Here is a 14746-nt window from a genome sequence, read left to right as displayed (position 1 = left end):
TGTATATTCTTGCCTCCTTTATCAAAAATAAGGTGACCATATGTACGTGGGTTTATCTCTGAGCTTTCTATCCTGTTCCAGTTATGAATATTTCTGTTTTTGTGCCTGTACCATACTGTCTTGATTACTGTAGCTTTGTAGTATAGTCTGAGTCCTATAAGTCAGGGAGCCTGATTCCTCCAGCTCCGTTTTTCTTTCTCAAGTTTGCTTTGGCTATTTGGGGTCTTCTGTGTTTCCATACAAATTGTGAATTTTTTTGTTCTAGTTCTGTGAAAAATGCCAGTGGTAGTTTGATAGGGATTGCATTGAATCTGTAGATTGCTTTGGGAAGTATAGTCATTTTCACAATGTTGAGTCTTCCAGTCCAAGAACATGGTATATCTCTCCATCTATTTGTATCATCTTTAATTACTTTCATCAGTGTCTTATAATTTTCTGCATACAGGTCTTTTGTCTCCTTAGGTAGGTTTATTCCTAGATATTGTGTTCTTTTTGTTGCAATGGTAAATGGGAGTGTTTTCTTAATTTCACTTTCAGATTTTTCATAATTAGTATACAGGAATGAGAGATTTCTGTGCATTAATTTCATATCCTGCTACTTTACCAAATTCATAAGTGACCCTATTTTTTCCTTCCAACTTTGCCTTTCTCTGACAATGCAAAATATTTTAAATTCTGAGAGGCAACTTTTTGATTTAAAGAGCTTTAGTTTCAGAGAGCGGTTATTTCTTTTCTCATTAGTTTTACTTTTCTTTCACAGTAAAATTAATTTTAGAGCAACCTAAATGAATATTTATTCCCATTAATGACAGTCCTATCAATTGAGTGGAAAGTCTGCTTTTGATATGTATGCATTAGAGGCATGCAGGTTAATAAAATAATGTTAAATATTCGTAGCACAGTAAAGTAGATGAACAGGACTCATATTACTGTTTTAGAAATAAGGAAACTCCTCAGAGAACTAAAAGTGACTTCTTATTTATTATTAGCACTCAGACCCACATTAGGAATGCTTGAGTTTTGCCCTTTTTTCCTGTGACCATTAACTTCATTATTTGAGCTCCTAACGTAGGAATAAATTTCTGCCCATATTGAAATTCTGTTGAGTTTATTTTGGAATAGAAACATGTCAAGTCATTACAACATTGCTAAAAATCAAAGACCCTCCCCCCCCCAATTTGATGTTTTGCCTTAAATTAGAGTTTCAATGCCAAGGATGGGTTGTCTTGTAAGTGTAAGACAAAGTTATAGATAGTTCTAAAAATTAGTTTTATTATTAAGGATGTTGGGAAATGTTACCTGTCTATAATGAACAGAAGCATTTTAAAGTGGAATTCTCATTTTAGGAGAACATATTAGGGAAGCCTTTAAAGTTCTTTTCATACATTAAACCACATGAATGTATATAAATAAAGATCTAATAGCTCAACCTGTGAGTAAATCAAGGAGTGATATGCTTCAGTATGAAGTCCTAGATAGGACTGGCTGAAATGCTAAAAGGTTATCTATCCTGTAATAGGCATGATCCCTCCAGCCCAAAGCTCCAAGATGGAAGAATTAGAAAAGTCCATCTTGATCACAAACCCAGGCATCCCTGAAAGCTGAGAATATCATGGGCTTTTAAACACTTCCAAGAATGGTGATTCCAGCAATGTCTTAATGAGCTGTTTACATCTGAGAAAGCATGGTGAATACTTAGTTAAGTAACACCTATTACAGGAACACTTTGGATTTTGCTACCCTTAAAAATAATAGTTATTTCATATGAAATTTTTTTTAGGGCACGACTACTGAAACGGAAATAAGAAAGAGACGGTCCAGTTCTTATCATGTTTCCATGGATCTGTTGGAAGATCCTACAGCAAAGCAAAGAGCAACGAGTATGGCTAGTATTTTGACCAACACCATGGAAGGTATGTCAAAAGTCTTACAGCACAATTACTTTGCGGTGCTCTGGTAATGATGAAAAAGCTCTCATAAGTTCCAAGAAAATTCTTCCTGACTTGACACCAAATCATCATTATGTCTTTTACTATATAAAAGTAAAATCCATGTACAACACATGGATTCTATTGTCTCATACAGATTTTTACATTTAGCCTCCAGGAATCTACTGCAAATTCGAGGTATACTTGGAATACCACTTTGGTAGACTAAGTTCTAAGTTGTTGAAGCTTCTTATGTGCATAACATAAAAAGGAATGTAATGATAAATGTTTATTTTTATGGTGATGCTAACCCATTTAAATTGTATTGACTGCTTGAGACTCAAGCTATAAACTCTTTTGATTTAACCAGATGTATAAATGAAAAAATGAGAATTAGGTTTTGATATTAACGTCTTTGAAGCAAAGTTTTCAAAATTTTGTAAAACTACTTTTGTCTCTCTCTGATCAGATATTACAATATCTCAGCTTTCTCTTTAGTTGCAGATTATACGTGAGTAGTGAATATATTGTTTAGAGGTCTGGATCTTATAATTCCAAAATAAAGACTTTGAGGACAGCTTGATTTGCGATCAATCATTGGCTCTGTGTTAGCTTGAGACTCTACACTTGTTTCTTCATCAGTAAAGTGTGGATAATGACGTTTAGATTAAAGTTGTTGTAAAGATTAAATAACGCCTCATATATAAAGTACTTATGTATGTAGAAGCACCTGGCATGTAGAAGACAGTCAATAAATATTATTATTGGTTGTTTTATTGTTGTTTTATTAATTCACATGTTTGTGCCTTTCCATACTGTAAGTGAATTCAAACATCATCCACTTCAGCTACTTGGAAAATACTTTCATGTAAAATATATTCTATCCTCCTCCCTTGCTGTCCTTTCCCCTTCTCTCCTTTTCTCTTTTATAACCCCTCCCTTTTCTTCCCCTCCGAAGTGTGTGTGTGTGTGTGTGTTTGTGTGTGTGTGTAGATGTGTCAAAGGAAAAAGAAAGATGGAGAATGAAGGAGAGAGCGCGAACATGTGCTTATGCCTTTCTTCCTGTTAGTTATAGTTTCTCTTGACACTGGATAGATTCTTGCAATAATTATTTTCCAGTCTGAAGGCAAAGATCCCGTGATACTAATATCAGTACCAAAAGCCTAAAAGTCACAGCTAGGAAAATCTCACAGTGTAGATGGCCTTACATATCACAGCCATGTCAGTTACTGCAGGACCCAATTTTCATAATGTCCTAATGCAATATCAGAAATCTTTTCACTGATTTCTATGGAATATTAAACTCAGTACGTTCTTCCCCAACCTCGCCTGCGTTAGCTTGCACTCCCTCTCCTCCCCCAGCTGCCAGTAGCTTGCTCCTCCCTGTCCCTCCAGGTAAATCTTTTGAAGATTCTCTGGTCTTCTGCTCCTTGCCATAGCAAAACCACTGAGAGGAAGCTGCCAGTGGTTCTGCTACCGATGTCAGCAGCATGTCTGCTCCCTAAAGCGAGAAGTAGAGAAGGAGACAGGGTAAGTCTAAATTAACAGTCCTACTTTGAACTTCTGATAGCATTAAGTTTGGGCTAACTTAAGAAATTACTTAAAAAACATCAATCCACCACCACAAGATTGGACTTGTCCACTAATTAAGATACGGAGTTAAAAATGAGTGCACCCACGTTGCCCTCCATGCAAATGTGTCTCATGGACTTGCTTAGAATGAAAAGGATGTCCTAAAGATAAGTGTAACTTAGGAAGCAGGAGACTGAGTGTTTGGTTTTAATATCTGCAGAGCTTTTAACTTTATATTTATGTGGGGAAAAATGGCTGAGTTTTCATTCTGTTTTTCATTGGTTGTGTAGAATGCAAAGCCTACTTTTTTTTATTCGATTATATCTAAACATTTTGAATCTGACATTAATCAAGGCTTGTTGTTAGCAGTACATAGCATATACATGCAACTAGAGCTGTCTTTAATATAATCCTTTTTTGTTCCTAATAACAGTGGAAAGGTGTCTTAGGTTGACATAATCTGTTTATTTGGAGATCCTTCCTTCTATGTCTAATCATGGTTTAGTTCACCTTTCCTTTTTGGAACCAGGCTTGTTGATCCAGGCTGGCAACTTTTGTTTTCCTTCTTTTGAACTACAGCTAAGTCTCCATTGTCCAGGCAATGAATGAATGGCCTCCTACTTAATGACACTGTAGGAGATAAGGAAAAATGAATTGTTTGCTTTTCAAGTTTTTTTAATGCAAAAACCATATGGAAATGTTTCCAGGTCAAATCCTTGGGAAGGTGGTGGGAGGGTGAGGTACAAGCACTGAGGAATTGAGGGGAGCCAGCAAAAGATCTAAACTGGGCTGTAAATGATTTTCAGTGTGGATAACCCACCCAGGAAAAATGGAGACGTGGCTGTAGTTCTCCCTGAGTGCTTTGTTTTGTTTCAAAGTGTGATATTCTTTTTTATTTTTTAGCATGAATAATTGAATGATTTTATTTTAGACTTTAACAACTCCGCTCCACTTTTTCCTGGTGTCAAGACGAGCAACACTGGCTGCATTTTGAACTTTTCTCTGATTTACTTTTTTCCACACAGTTTCTATTTGCTTCTCTTTATCTGCTAAATTACAAGTAACATTTTAAAAAATACTTATTCTGACTGTACACAGGCAAAGAGCTTTTTCAATTCTCTTTTGTTATTTACTGTAAGTAGTAAAGCCTTTTTACCTTCAGTATAAATATGAGTTTATTCGAGAGTCTTAAAAGTTTCTACAAAACAGTGCATAATAACTATATTTATATTTTTCTTCTGATTTACAATTCAACTATTGTTTACTGTTTACAAAATTACATTTAAGAGAAAAGGAAATAAGCTGGGTGCTTGAAGAATTTCAGTATATAAAGAGACAATTGAAGAATCTACATCTCATGGAATTCTGTTAAAAATAATAAGGAAATTAATTTACTTTAGGGAAATAGTAAACTTTATAATATTGGTAGTGAATGTTTATCAGCAAAGCAAAAATCACTACCTATGGTCATGTTTGTCCATTGCATAAACTCTCTTGAAAAGTTTAATTCTTAGTAAACTGTACCAGGTTTGGAGGGATAGTCCAGTTGCCACAGTAGTAATACTAAAGTGACCAACCAGAGTCATGCTATGGATGAACAAAGAATCTTTTCCTCTATTTTAGTGCTAATCGGTGATGGTCTTACATTTGGCAGAGCAGGTAACAGAGTGCAGCAATGATATTGGCAGAAAACAACAACTTCTGAATTCTTTTCTCACTCAAGAGTTGATTAAGAGAGAAATATACCAAAGGAAAAGAGCAGATAATTACCCACTTCCTAATTCTCCCAAATTCTTTGCCATTATTTACTAAGTTTCAGTATTTACAGTATCACCTTATAGATCTGTGCATTTCTGTCTTTTCTCTCCTATTATTTAGTTGAAATTCTTTTTGAAATCATTGTATTTTTTAAAAATAAATGTATTTTTATATGAAATCTTATATCATAGGTTTGGTGTGATAGTTACACATTTTAATATATTAAAATAAATGCATACCATTAAAATTTATGAATTCTACATATGTTCTACCTAAGCTCCTCTTGTATTTTACCAGTAGTACATAAGTCCCATTTTGTGAAACAGTGAAGTTCTCAGTTTCTTAGGTTTGATATTTCCTCTTCTTTTGTGCCATCTAGTTAAATTAAGAATACTGCTGAGTTTAATATACAGGCCTATATCTAATTAGGCTTAACTAGAAACTTTTTAACTAAGACTGGTGACACTGACAAAACTATCTCATTAAAATACACAAAGAACATATCTAATCCAAGAAACTGAGATTCAGCATGACTGATAAAGGTTTTAAAGACATCTCCTGAGAGGTGTTCTTTGATAATATATGTCTTGCTCTATCTGGAACATAGATGAGCTTTAAGTATACTTAACACAAGTTCTACCCATTAATTTCTGATAGCCTTAAAGATAATTAGCAGACTATTTAATATTGTAGATAGAATCTTGGAAACCATGTTTAACCAAGATAAATTTGGAAAGTTTACTAGCCTTTCTGTGCCCACACTTTTTATGACAGCTAATCCATTGTAAGTGCTTTCCTGCTCAACCATCAGATTAACCCATAATGCCTTTTAACAACTTTAGATTTTTTAAAAATCACTTTCAGTTTAAACCAAAGGCTGCTTAATAGGAAGGAAGCAGTTTTCATAAGTATTCTAACCTTTTTCTTCCAGAACTTGAAGAATCCAGACAGAAATGCCCACCCTGCTGGTATAAATTTGCTAACATGTGCTTGATTTGGGACTGCTGTAAGCCATGGTTAAAGGTGAAACATCTCGTCAACTTGGTTGTGATGGACCCTTTTGTTGACCTGGCCATCACCATCTGCATTGTCTTAAATACCCTCTTCATGGCCATGGAGCACTATCCCATGACGGAGCAGTTTAGCAGTGTGCTGTCAGTTGGGAACCTGGTAAGGCTCACTGAGGGTTACTCTACCCATTGAAAGAGTTCATGATTGCCTTAATGAATTTCACATATCAGTCTCAAATTAAATATGAATTAATTGTCGTATATACCTGGACAGCAAAAGTTCAGCATCACTTTTTTATAACAAAAATATACTGCTACACTTTAGCAGTGGAAGAGATTCAAAGATTTTATGTATAGTTTGATTTAGAATTAAATATAAATTGCCCATTCATTATAAAGATTATTATGAATTATGGAGGATATTGATTTATGATAAAATCCTGATGTGTTTCTCAGGTATTTAGAATAGATTCCTTCAGACATGTCTACATTTGCCAAACAAATTATAAAATATGCCAAGTCAGATAATTTTGAAATATCATCTGTTCATAACTGAAGATGGATTTTTAAGAGAGGAAACATCATAGAGGTTATTATTTCTGTTTGAATTTGTCCTATAAATTTAAGAATTTATAAATGATTAATTTTTGCATACATTTTTACTTAAAATTTTGTATTAACATTCATGGATACATGGTAGAATGATAGAAATGAAAGTAAAGTGGTCTTTTACAGAGAAACAAAATGAATAAATTCAGGCAACAAAAGTATATTAATATCAATATGAGGCTTCTTAAGTTCTCATGAACCTCCCAACTTGATAATTGAACATATAAACAGGTTCTATATAGATAGTAAATGATATATTCTGAAGTATAATACACAATATTTTTAGGCTCTGAAGTAACCACTATTTTTTTATTATAATCCAGATAGCTCTTAACTGATAAAGTTAACATATATATGCTGACCACTTATTTTGTACCAGGCATTGTATTAAATGGTTTATGTAAAATCCCTCTCTCTAGGTTCCCACAAAGTCAGTCCTCAGGTAGATACTATGAATGTCTGCATTTTACAGTGGGAGAAACTATACCCATGAGAAATTCACAGAGCAATGGAAGCTCTGAATACTGTATCAGAGACTCTAAAAGATATTTCGGAGACTATTTTAAGCTCTGGCCCAAAATCACAAAACTTTAGGAAAGAACAATAACATTACCTAGTCCAAACTTTTTCACATATATAGGAATCACTTCAACATTATCTATAAAAAGTGAGCAAGAGATCAAAGAAGCGTTATGGAGGTGGATATTAGGAAACAACTCAAATGGGCTTAAGCAAAAATAAAGATAATTCATTACTTCAAGTAACTAAAGTCCATTTGGGCATAGATCCACATTTTAATCTGGCTAGATTCAGGTTCTCAGTCAATGTCATTGGGAGTTAGCTTCTTGCCAACTTTTTCCCAGTATGTTTTTTCATCTCTGGCTGGGTATTCTATTGATGGCAACAGTCTACCAAGTTTTATCCTGACACAGCTCTTTAAGCAGAAGGATTGTGCCTCCTAACTAGTGGTTCCAACAAAAGCCCAAGAATTGAATATCATTGGCCTGGTTGGAGTTACATGACCATTTCTAAGTCAGTCAGTTAATCTGATTCTAGGGTTAGAATGCCCTATTTGGCCAAACCAGAACCATGTCTTATCACTGGAAACAGAGTAAATGAATACAATTATGAAGAAGAAAATTAGGTCTACCATTATCAGAAGAAGAGAGAGTGGATGCTGGAAAGACGTAAACAACAAATGGACAGTTCAAAATAGGACTTGTCTTATGTGTTAAGGAAGATAATGAAATAGTAGAAAATATATAGACAGGATTCACATTCTTCTCAAGTACATATGGAATATTCCCCAGCATAAGCGATAGGTAGGTCATACAACAAGCCTCATTAAACTTAAAAAGATTGAAATCAAAGTATTTTTTTCTCACAAAAATAGAATGAAATTAGAAATCAATAAACAGGAATTTGGAAAATTTATAAATATATGGAAATTAAAAGCAGACTTGTAAATAACCGATAGGTTAAAAAAGAAATCACAAGAAAAATCAGAAAATACTTTGAGATGAATGAAAATGAAAACACACCAAACTGAAATAGTGCCTAGAGGGAAATTTATGCTGTAAATGCCTATAGTAAAAAAATAATACTTCAAATCCATAATCTATATTTTCATCTTAGGAAACTAGAAAAAAGAAGAGCAAACTAAATCTTAAACTAGCATAAGAAAGGAAATAATAAAGAATAGAGTGGAAATGAATGAAATAGTGAATAGGAAAACATCAGAAAAAAATCAACAAACCCAAAAGTTGATTTTTTGAAAAGAGCAATAGAAATGACAAATCTTGAGCTATACTTACCAAGAAAAAGAGAGAAAATTCAAATTACTAAAAGCAGGAATGAAGAGGGGACATCACTATTGATCTTACAGAAATAGAAAGGAGTATACAGAGTACTATAAATAATTGTACCAACAAATTAGATAACCTAGAGGAAATGGAAAAATTCCTAGAAAGTAACAAACCACTGAAACTGACTCAAGAAGAAATAGAAAATACGAAAAAACTTATAACAAGTAAAAATTGAATTAGTAATCAAAAAATGTTCCCACAAAGGAAAGCCTAGGCCCAGATGATTTCTTTGGTGAATCCTACCAAATATTTAAAGAATTAACACCAATCCTTCACAAATTGTTCCAAAAAAAAAAAAAAAGAGTAGAAGGAAATACTTCCCAAGAGTTTGGAATTTAAAGCTGACCAAGATGGAGAAATTGAACAAAGACTTTGGGCTTTCCTTTAAAACCCCAAAGGGGTTACACTTAAGGAGTGAAGGCTATGTCAGAGAACCAGAAGATTCAACTAGGACAAAGAGCAAACCAAAATAGCTGTGCCCTACTTAAGTATTAAACCTAACTACCATAAGTTCAGAGTGGCCAACCTATAATTTAACTTCCTGCTAGGACAAAAATCAGTACTTTTTAGAGGAAAATAATTGAATCAAAACTCTCTACAATACATTATTCACATCACATAAAAAATTACATGATATATGAAGAAATAGGAAACTGTAACTTGAGAGAAAAAAATACTCAATAGAAATAGATCCAGAGATGGCTGAATTACTAAAATTAGCATTAAAGGACTTTAGAGGACCTATTATAAATACATTTAACAAATTGAAGGAAAAAAATGGTCATCAAGAATAAACAGATGGAGAATATGAGCAGAAAAAATGGAAACTATATAAAAGAATTATCTACATTTTAGAACTGAAAAGTACAAATTCTAAAATGAAAAATTCACTGGATGAGTTTAAAAGAAAATTGCAGATGTCAGAAGAAAGTGTCAAACTTGAAGCAAACCAGTAGAAATTATCCAATTTGAACAACAGAGAAAAACTTACAGGAAAAATGAACTAAGTCACACTAATCTGCAGAATAACATCAAGTGGTCTAATATTTACATAAGGGAGACTCAGAAGGACAAAAGAGAGAATGGAACAAAACAAATATTTGGAGAAATAATGGCCAAAATGTTCTCAAATTTGATGAAAGATATTAACTTAGACACCTTAATATTAAATTGTAAAATTTCAGTGAACATCAACAAGGATAAATATAAAATTAACTACATTGGGCACATCTTAGCCAAGCTGTGAAAACAAAAGAAACTTTTAGAAGCAGCCAGAAGAAAAATATATATTATATACAAGGGATTAACATCTCGTCAGAAACAGTTCAGGCCATAAGAAAGTGGCCTGATGAAAAAAAGAAGTTAAAACATTATTCTATGGTGAAACTATCTATCAAAAACTAGTGTGAAATAAAGAATTTTAATATAAACAAAACCTTAAAAAAGTTGTTACACCTGAATTATGCTGCAAGAAATGCTAAAGGAAGTTCTTCAGGCTGAACGGGAAGAATGTATTAGATGCAAATTTGAGAATGATGGTCACTAGAAATGAATAAATGTGGGTGAATAGAAAATACTGTTTTTTTTTCCCTTATCTTAATTTCTTGAAAAGACAACTGATTATTTAAAGCAAGCATTTATAGCATATGTAAGTATAAAATATATGAAAATATTAGCACATGTGATTGGGGTGGCCAAAATTTCTTGGAAAATAGACAAAAAGTGCTATACATTATTTAAATATTTATAGAATATTCAAACAATAGAATTCTACTCAACAATAAAAGGAGGAAAAACTGGTAATACATGCATGGGTGAATGTCAACTTTAAGTATTCAAGAGATATTTGGAAAAGTTAGCAAGACTCTCATGTTTCTGAGCTGGCCACCGAGGTAGAGAGCCATTCCATTTACTGAGTTAACAAATATCAGAAGAGAAGCAAGGCTGTGCAGAGAAAGTGATGAAATGAATTTTGGACCTGTTGAATTTGAGGTACCTGTGAGACAGTTATCCAGTGGAGATGTTGAATAAGGAAATAAGGATGTAGTTCTGGAATTCAGGGGATATGCTTGAATGGGAAAATAGATCTCAAAATGTAAAGTTATTGTAAAAAGAAAATTAGATTAAGAAGGTTGAGGACAGAAAGACCTCTGAAAAAATCCAGTGTTGAATGATTTGTTGGAGGAGGAAAAGCAACTGAGAAGTATCCAGGGAGATGTGGATCACTGAAGCCAGGACAGAAACTATTTTAAGGAACAAGGAACAGACAACGTTGTGAAAAACTCCTAAAGAGGCAAGCAAGATAACTATTAAAAGTTCAATTGAATTTATCAATGGCAGTTTCGGTTATGTTGGTGAAATTGGTTAAAGCAGTTTGTGCTGCTGGCAGGTCAGGGGGTAAGTTAAAGAAATGGAACTAGTGAGTACAGACAAGTACACAAACTCTTAACGAAGTTGGGCTATGAAGAGAAGACAGATGGTGGTAGCTAATGGGGGAAGTAGAATACAAGGAGAGTTTCTTTTATGATGCTGGTGGTAGTTTTAAGGTGGAGAGGGACTGAGTATCTGTTGATACTTGTAAAATCCCAAAAGGAAGCAGTCAGTAGCAGGAAGAGGTAGAAACTACAGGTTAATTGAGAAAATGAATTCTTCAAGAAGTCCAAAGAAGATACATAATTGCAGCTGCAGAAATTAGAGCAAAGCAGTGACATGTCTTTAATTTTTAACAGGAAAAGAAAAAGCAAAGTATGGTATGGATGTAAGTAGTTTGGTAGATATAAGGAAACTGAGTAAGTTCAGGTTGACTGACTTCCATTACCTCTGAGATGCAGAAGTACTGAGAGTGGAGAATAAAGAAAAATCGTTGAAGACACGTGGAAAATTTAAAATAGTTGTAGAGGAAGAAAATGGAGAATAGAGAATGCTGCTTCTCTTTGGCCAGGAAAATAATTTTTTTTTTTAAAAGCATCCTTAACATCTATAGGGCTAGTGGTGACCTTGTTTATTACAGCCAATATAAAGCCTTTTTAGCACCAGCCTTGCCTGCAGGGCCAAGGGAGGGAACCAAACTATTAGGTAATTATTTGGTGAGTTTTTGGAGGGCTAGGGAGAAGAATATTAAGTTTATTGTCTTAATTCTTTATCACTTGATAAACCTTAAATATAGTAAACAATTAAATGTTGATTTGAATACAAACCATTTGAGGATACTAATTTCCTGGACCCAAACCAATTTTTTTGTGTGTGTGTATGGTACGTGGGCCTCTCACTGTTGTGGCCTCTCCCGTTGCGGAGCACAGGCTCCGTACGCGCAGGCTCAGCGGCCATGGCTCACGGGCCCAGCCACTCCGCGGCATGTGGGATCTTCCCGGACCGGGGCACGATCCCGTGTCCCCTGCATCGGCAGGCGGACTCTCAACCACTGTGCCACTAGGGAAGCCCCCAAACCAATTTTTAAAACTCAGAATTGAATTGTGATTTGTTGGGACTAAATTAAATTGCTCAATAGTTATTTATGTTTTCAAGAGTTTTCACTTGTGTAATAAACATTTCTCCCTTAGGTCTTCACTGGGATCTTCACAGCAGAAATGTTTCTAAAGATAATTGCCATGGATCCATATTATTACTTTCAAGAAGGCTGGAATATTTTTGATGGTTTAATTGTGAGCCTTAGTTTAATGGAACTTGGTTTGGCAAACGTGGAAGGATTGTCAGTTCTCCGATCATTTCGACTGGTAAATTAACTGAGAGTAAACATAATGTTTTTATAAATAATTTAATTAGTAGTCACTCCTTTCTAGAAAAAAATTACAAGATTTCCCATAGCTTTAATATTATTTGAATATACTTCTAACAAAGCAGGTGGTAATTTCTTCTTCGTCATAGTTTTAATGCATAGATTAAGTTTATTCAAATGAACAGGAAATAGTTCTGTCCTTAGTAATTGAATGGCAAGGCTAATGGGGAGAGAGAAAATGGAGGTCATAGATAAACGCATATCAAATTAAACAACACAATATGTACCTCTCAGCTATATAGGGTTTGCTTACCCATGATAAAGCTTGGTTGGGGCTTTGGGTGGGCTCATCTTTCTACCAGAGGCTAAGGGATCATGGAGTTGCCCACTTTGGCCCCGTAGAAGCCAAGACCCGGGACTGGGTACAGTGTACAGGGAAAGAAGACAGAGCTCCTACACATCTGCTCCTTCAGCCAGGTCAGGAAGTCACCAAATACACTCTCTGAGAAGAGTTGCCTGTGTTATACTTTAATTTTAAAGAAAGGGTCTTTCATTTGATCTTTATATTTCAAAGTTTATGGATCTTTTACAGATGAGACAAAATATCACTTGACACATTGCCATTTGAAGTTTGGTATGTTTTATTGTGCTGTTTATTTGAGTTGGCTCTAACTTTTTGTGATTTATTTTGAAACAACAGAGATTGTATATAGTTAGTAAAGACAGATTCTTATAGGCAACTTATCTTAACAGTGATTAGTTTCAAGACTTTGTTGTGAAGTCTGTTTAGAAACTCCCTTACCACTTTCAAATTTGTGTTAAGATCCTTAGAGCTGTGATTTCCTTTCCTAGTCTTCATGGATAGCTGTAGATCTTAATTTGAAGCTAGAAGGATGCAAAAAAAAAACCAAAAAAAAAATTAGCAATGATTATGTAACAAGTAAATATGGGCAACTACTTTTAAGAAGCTTAGTAAATCTTTGTGATAATGTGATGCAGTTTGGGGAGATAGAAGGCATAATATCATCAGTGTCTTGCTTAGTGTATCAGGCCCTTTTGCATTAATTATTCTCTGGGAATAAATTAAAATTTTTGGTTCTTATATCTGCTCCTTTGGGTCACTTAGTGGCCATTAAATAATGCACTACTCTTGACCTGACATTTACTGAAGCATCGGAAATAAAATGCTGCTGCTATTTAATGGTAAATGGTACTCTAGAGGCTTCTAATACAACCAATGTGTCAGGCACAGTAGTGGAGAGCCATTCACACTATAATGAATTGATTAATTAAATCACTGAAGACATAAAGGTTGACAAAATACAGCTTTTTACTCAAGTCCAAGTATTTCTTCCTTGAATATAATAAATCTCCTTTAAAATACAGCCTAATATTACAACAAGCTACAGATATAGCAGTCCAGAGATTTAAAGAAATTAGTTGGTTTTTCTCTTGTACCTTATATAAGTGTTGTTTGCACTTGTGCATTTCAGCATTATATTTCAAGTACACTGAAAAATATATCCACTTTGGGCTTTTAAATAATGAGAGCCTCTACGTTTCTGAAAGAGTCTTTTCTAATTAATCACCACTAATGTTAGGTATCTCAGTTCCTTAGAGAAAAACAAAAAGAATAGTATAAATGCTTATGTAAGATTCAGGAATATTTGGTGAATCTTATTCTTTGAATGCTGATGAAAAACTGTATAATTATTTTATTTACAATATAAACTATTTCAAAATGAAAAATATCCCATGGTAACAAACTAATACATTTGCCAGATAATAGTTTGGCACATGAATAATCCATCACCTAAAATTGAGACACTGTAGACTTTTCCTACAAACAAATATGCAGATTCTTCAGAATGCAGAGCAGTAATGGCCTTCTTGCTTTTGTTTCCAGCTCAGAGTTTTCAAATTGGCAAAATCTTGGCCGACTCTGAACATGCTGATAAAGATCATTGGCAATTCAGTGGGGGCTCTGGGTAACCTCACCTTGGTGTTGGCCATCATCGTCTTCATTTTTGCCGTGGTCGGCATGCAGCTCTTTGGTAAGAGCTACAAAGAATGTGTCTGCAAGATTTCCAATGATTGTGAACTCCCGCGCTGGCACATGCATGACTTCTTCCACTCCTTCCTGATTGTGTTCCGAGTGCTGTGTGGAGAGTGGATAGAGACCATGTGGGACTGCATGGAGGTCGCCGGTCAAACCATGTGCCTTACTGTCTTCATGATGGTCATGGTCATTGGAAACCTGGTGGTATG

General features: G+C 34.5%; 1 protein-coding gene across 1 annotated transcript in view; it reads left to right on the top strand.

The window, feature by feature from the left end:
• The window catches only part of LOC132428591 (sodium channel protein type 2 subunit alpha), a 94135-nt gene that overhangs the window by 32801 nt on the left and 46588 nt on the right, over positions 1–14746 (top strand). The window contains exons 13-16 of the mRNA XM_060016658.1: positions 1781–1913; positions 6190–6428; positions 12303–12476; positions 14385–14741. Coding sequence (XP_059872641.1) covers positions 1781–1913; positions 6190–6428; positions 12303–12476; positions 14385–14741 — 903 coding nt within the window. The remainder of the gene's footprint in view (positions 1–1780; positions 1914–6189; positions 6429–12302; positions 12477–14384; positions 14742–14746) is intronic.

The sequence above is a fragment of the Delphinus delphis genome, chromosome 7 (genome assembly GCF_949987515.2).
Source record: "Delphinus delphis chromosome 7, mDelDel1.2, whole genome shotgun sequence".
NCBI classification, from domain to species: Eukaryota; Metazoa; Chordata; class Mammalia; order Artiodactyla; family Delphinidae; genus Delphinus; species Delphinus delphis.
Note: the sequence above shows the minus strand (reverse complement) of the source record. Positions and strands in the feature narration are given on the sequence as shown.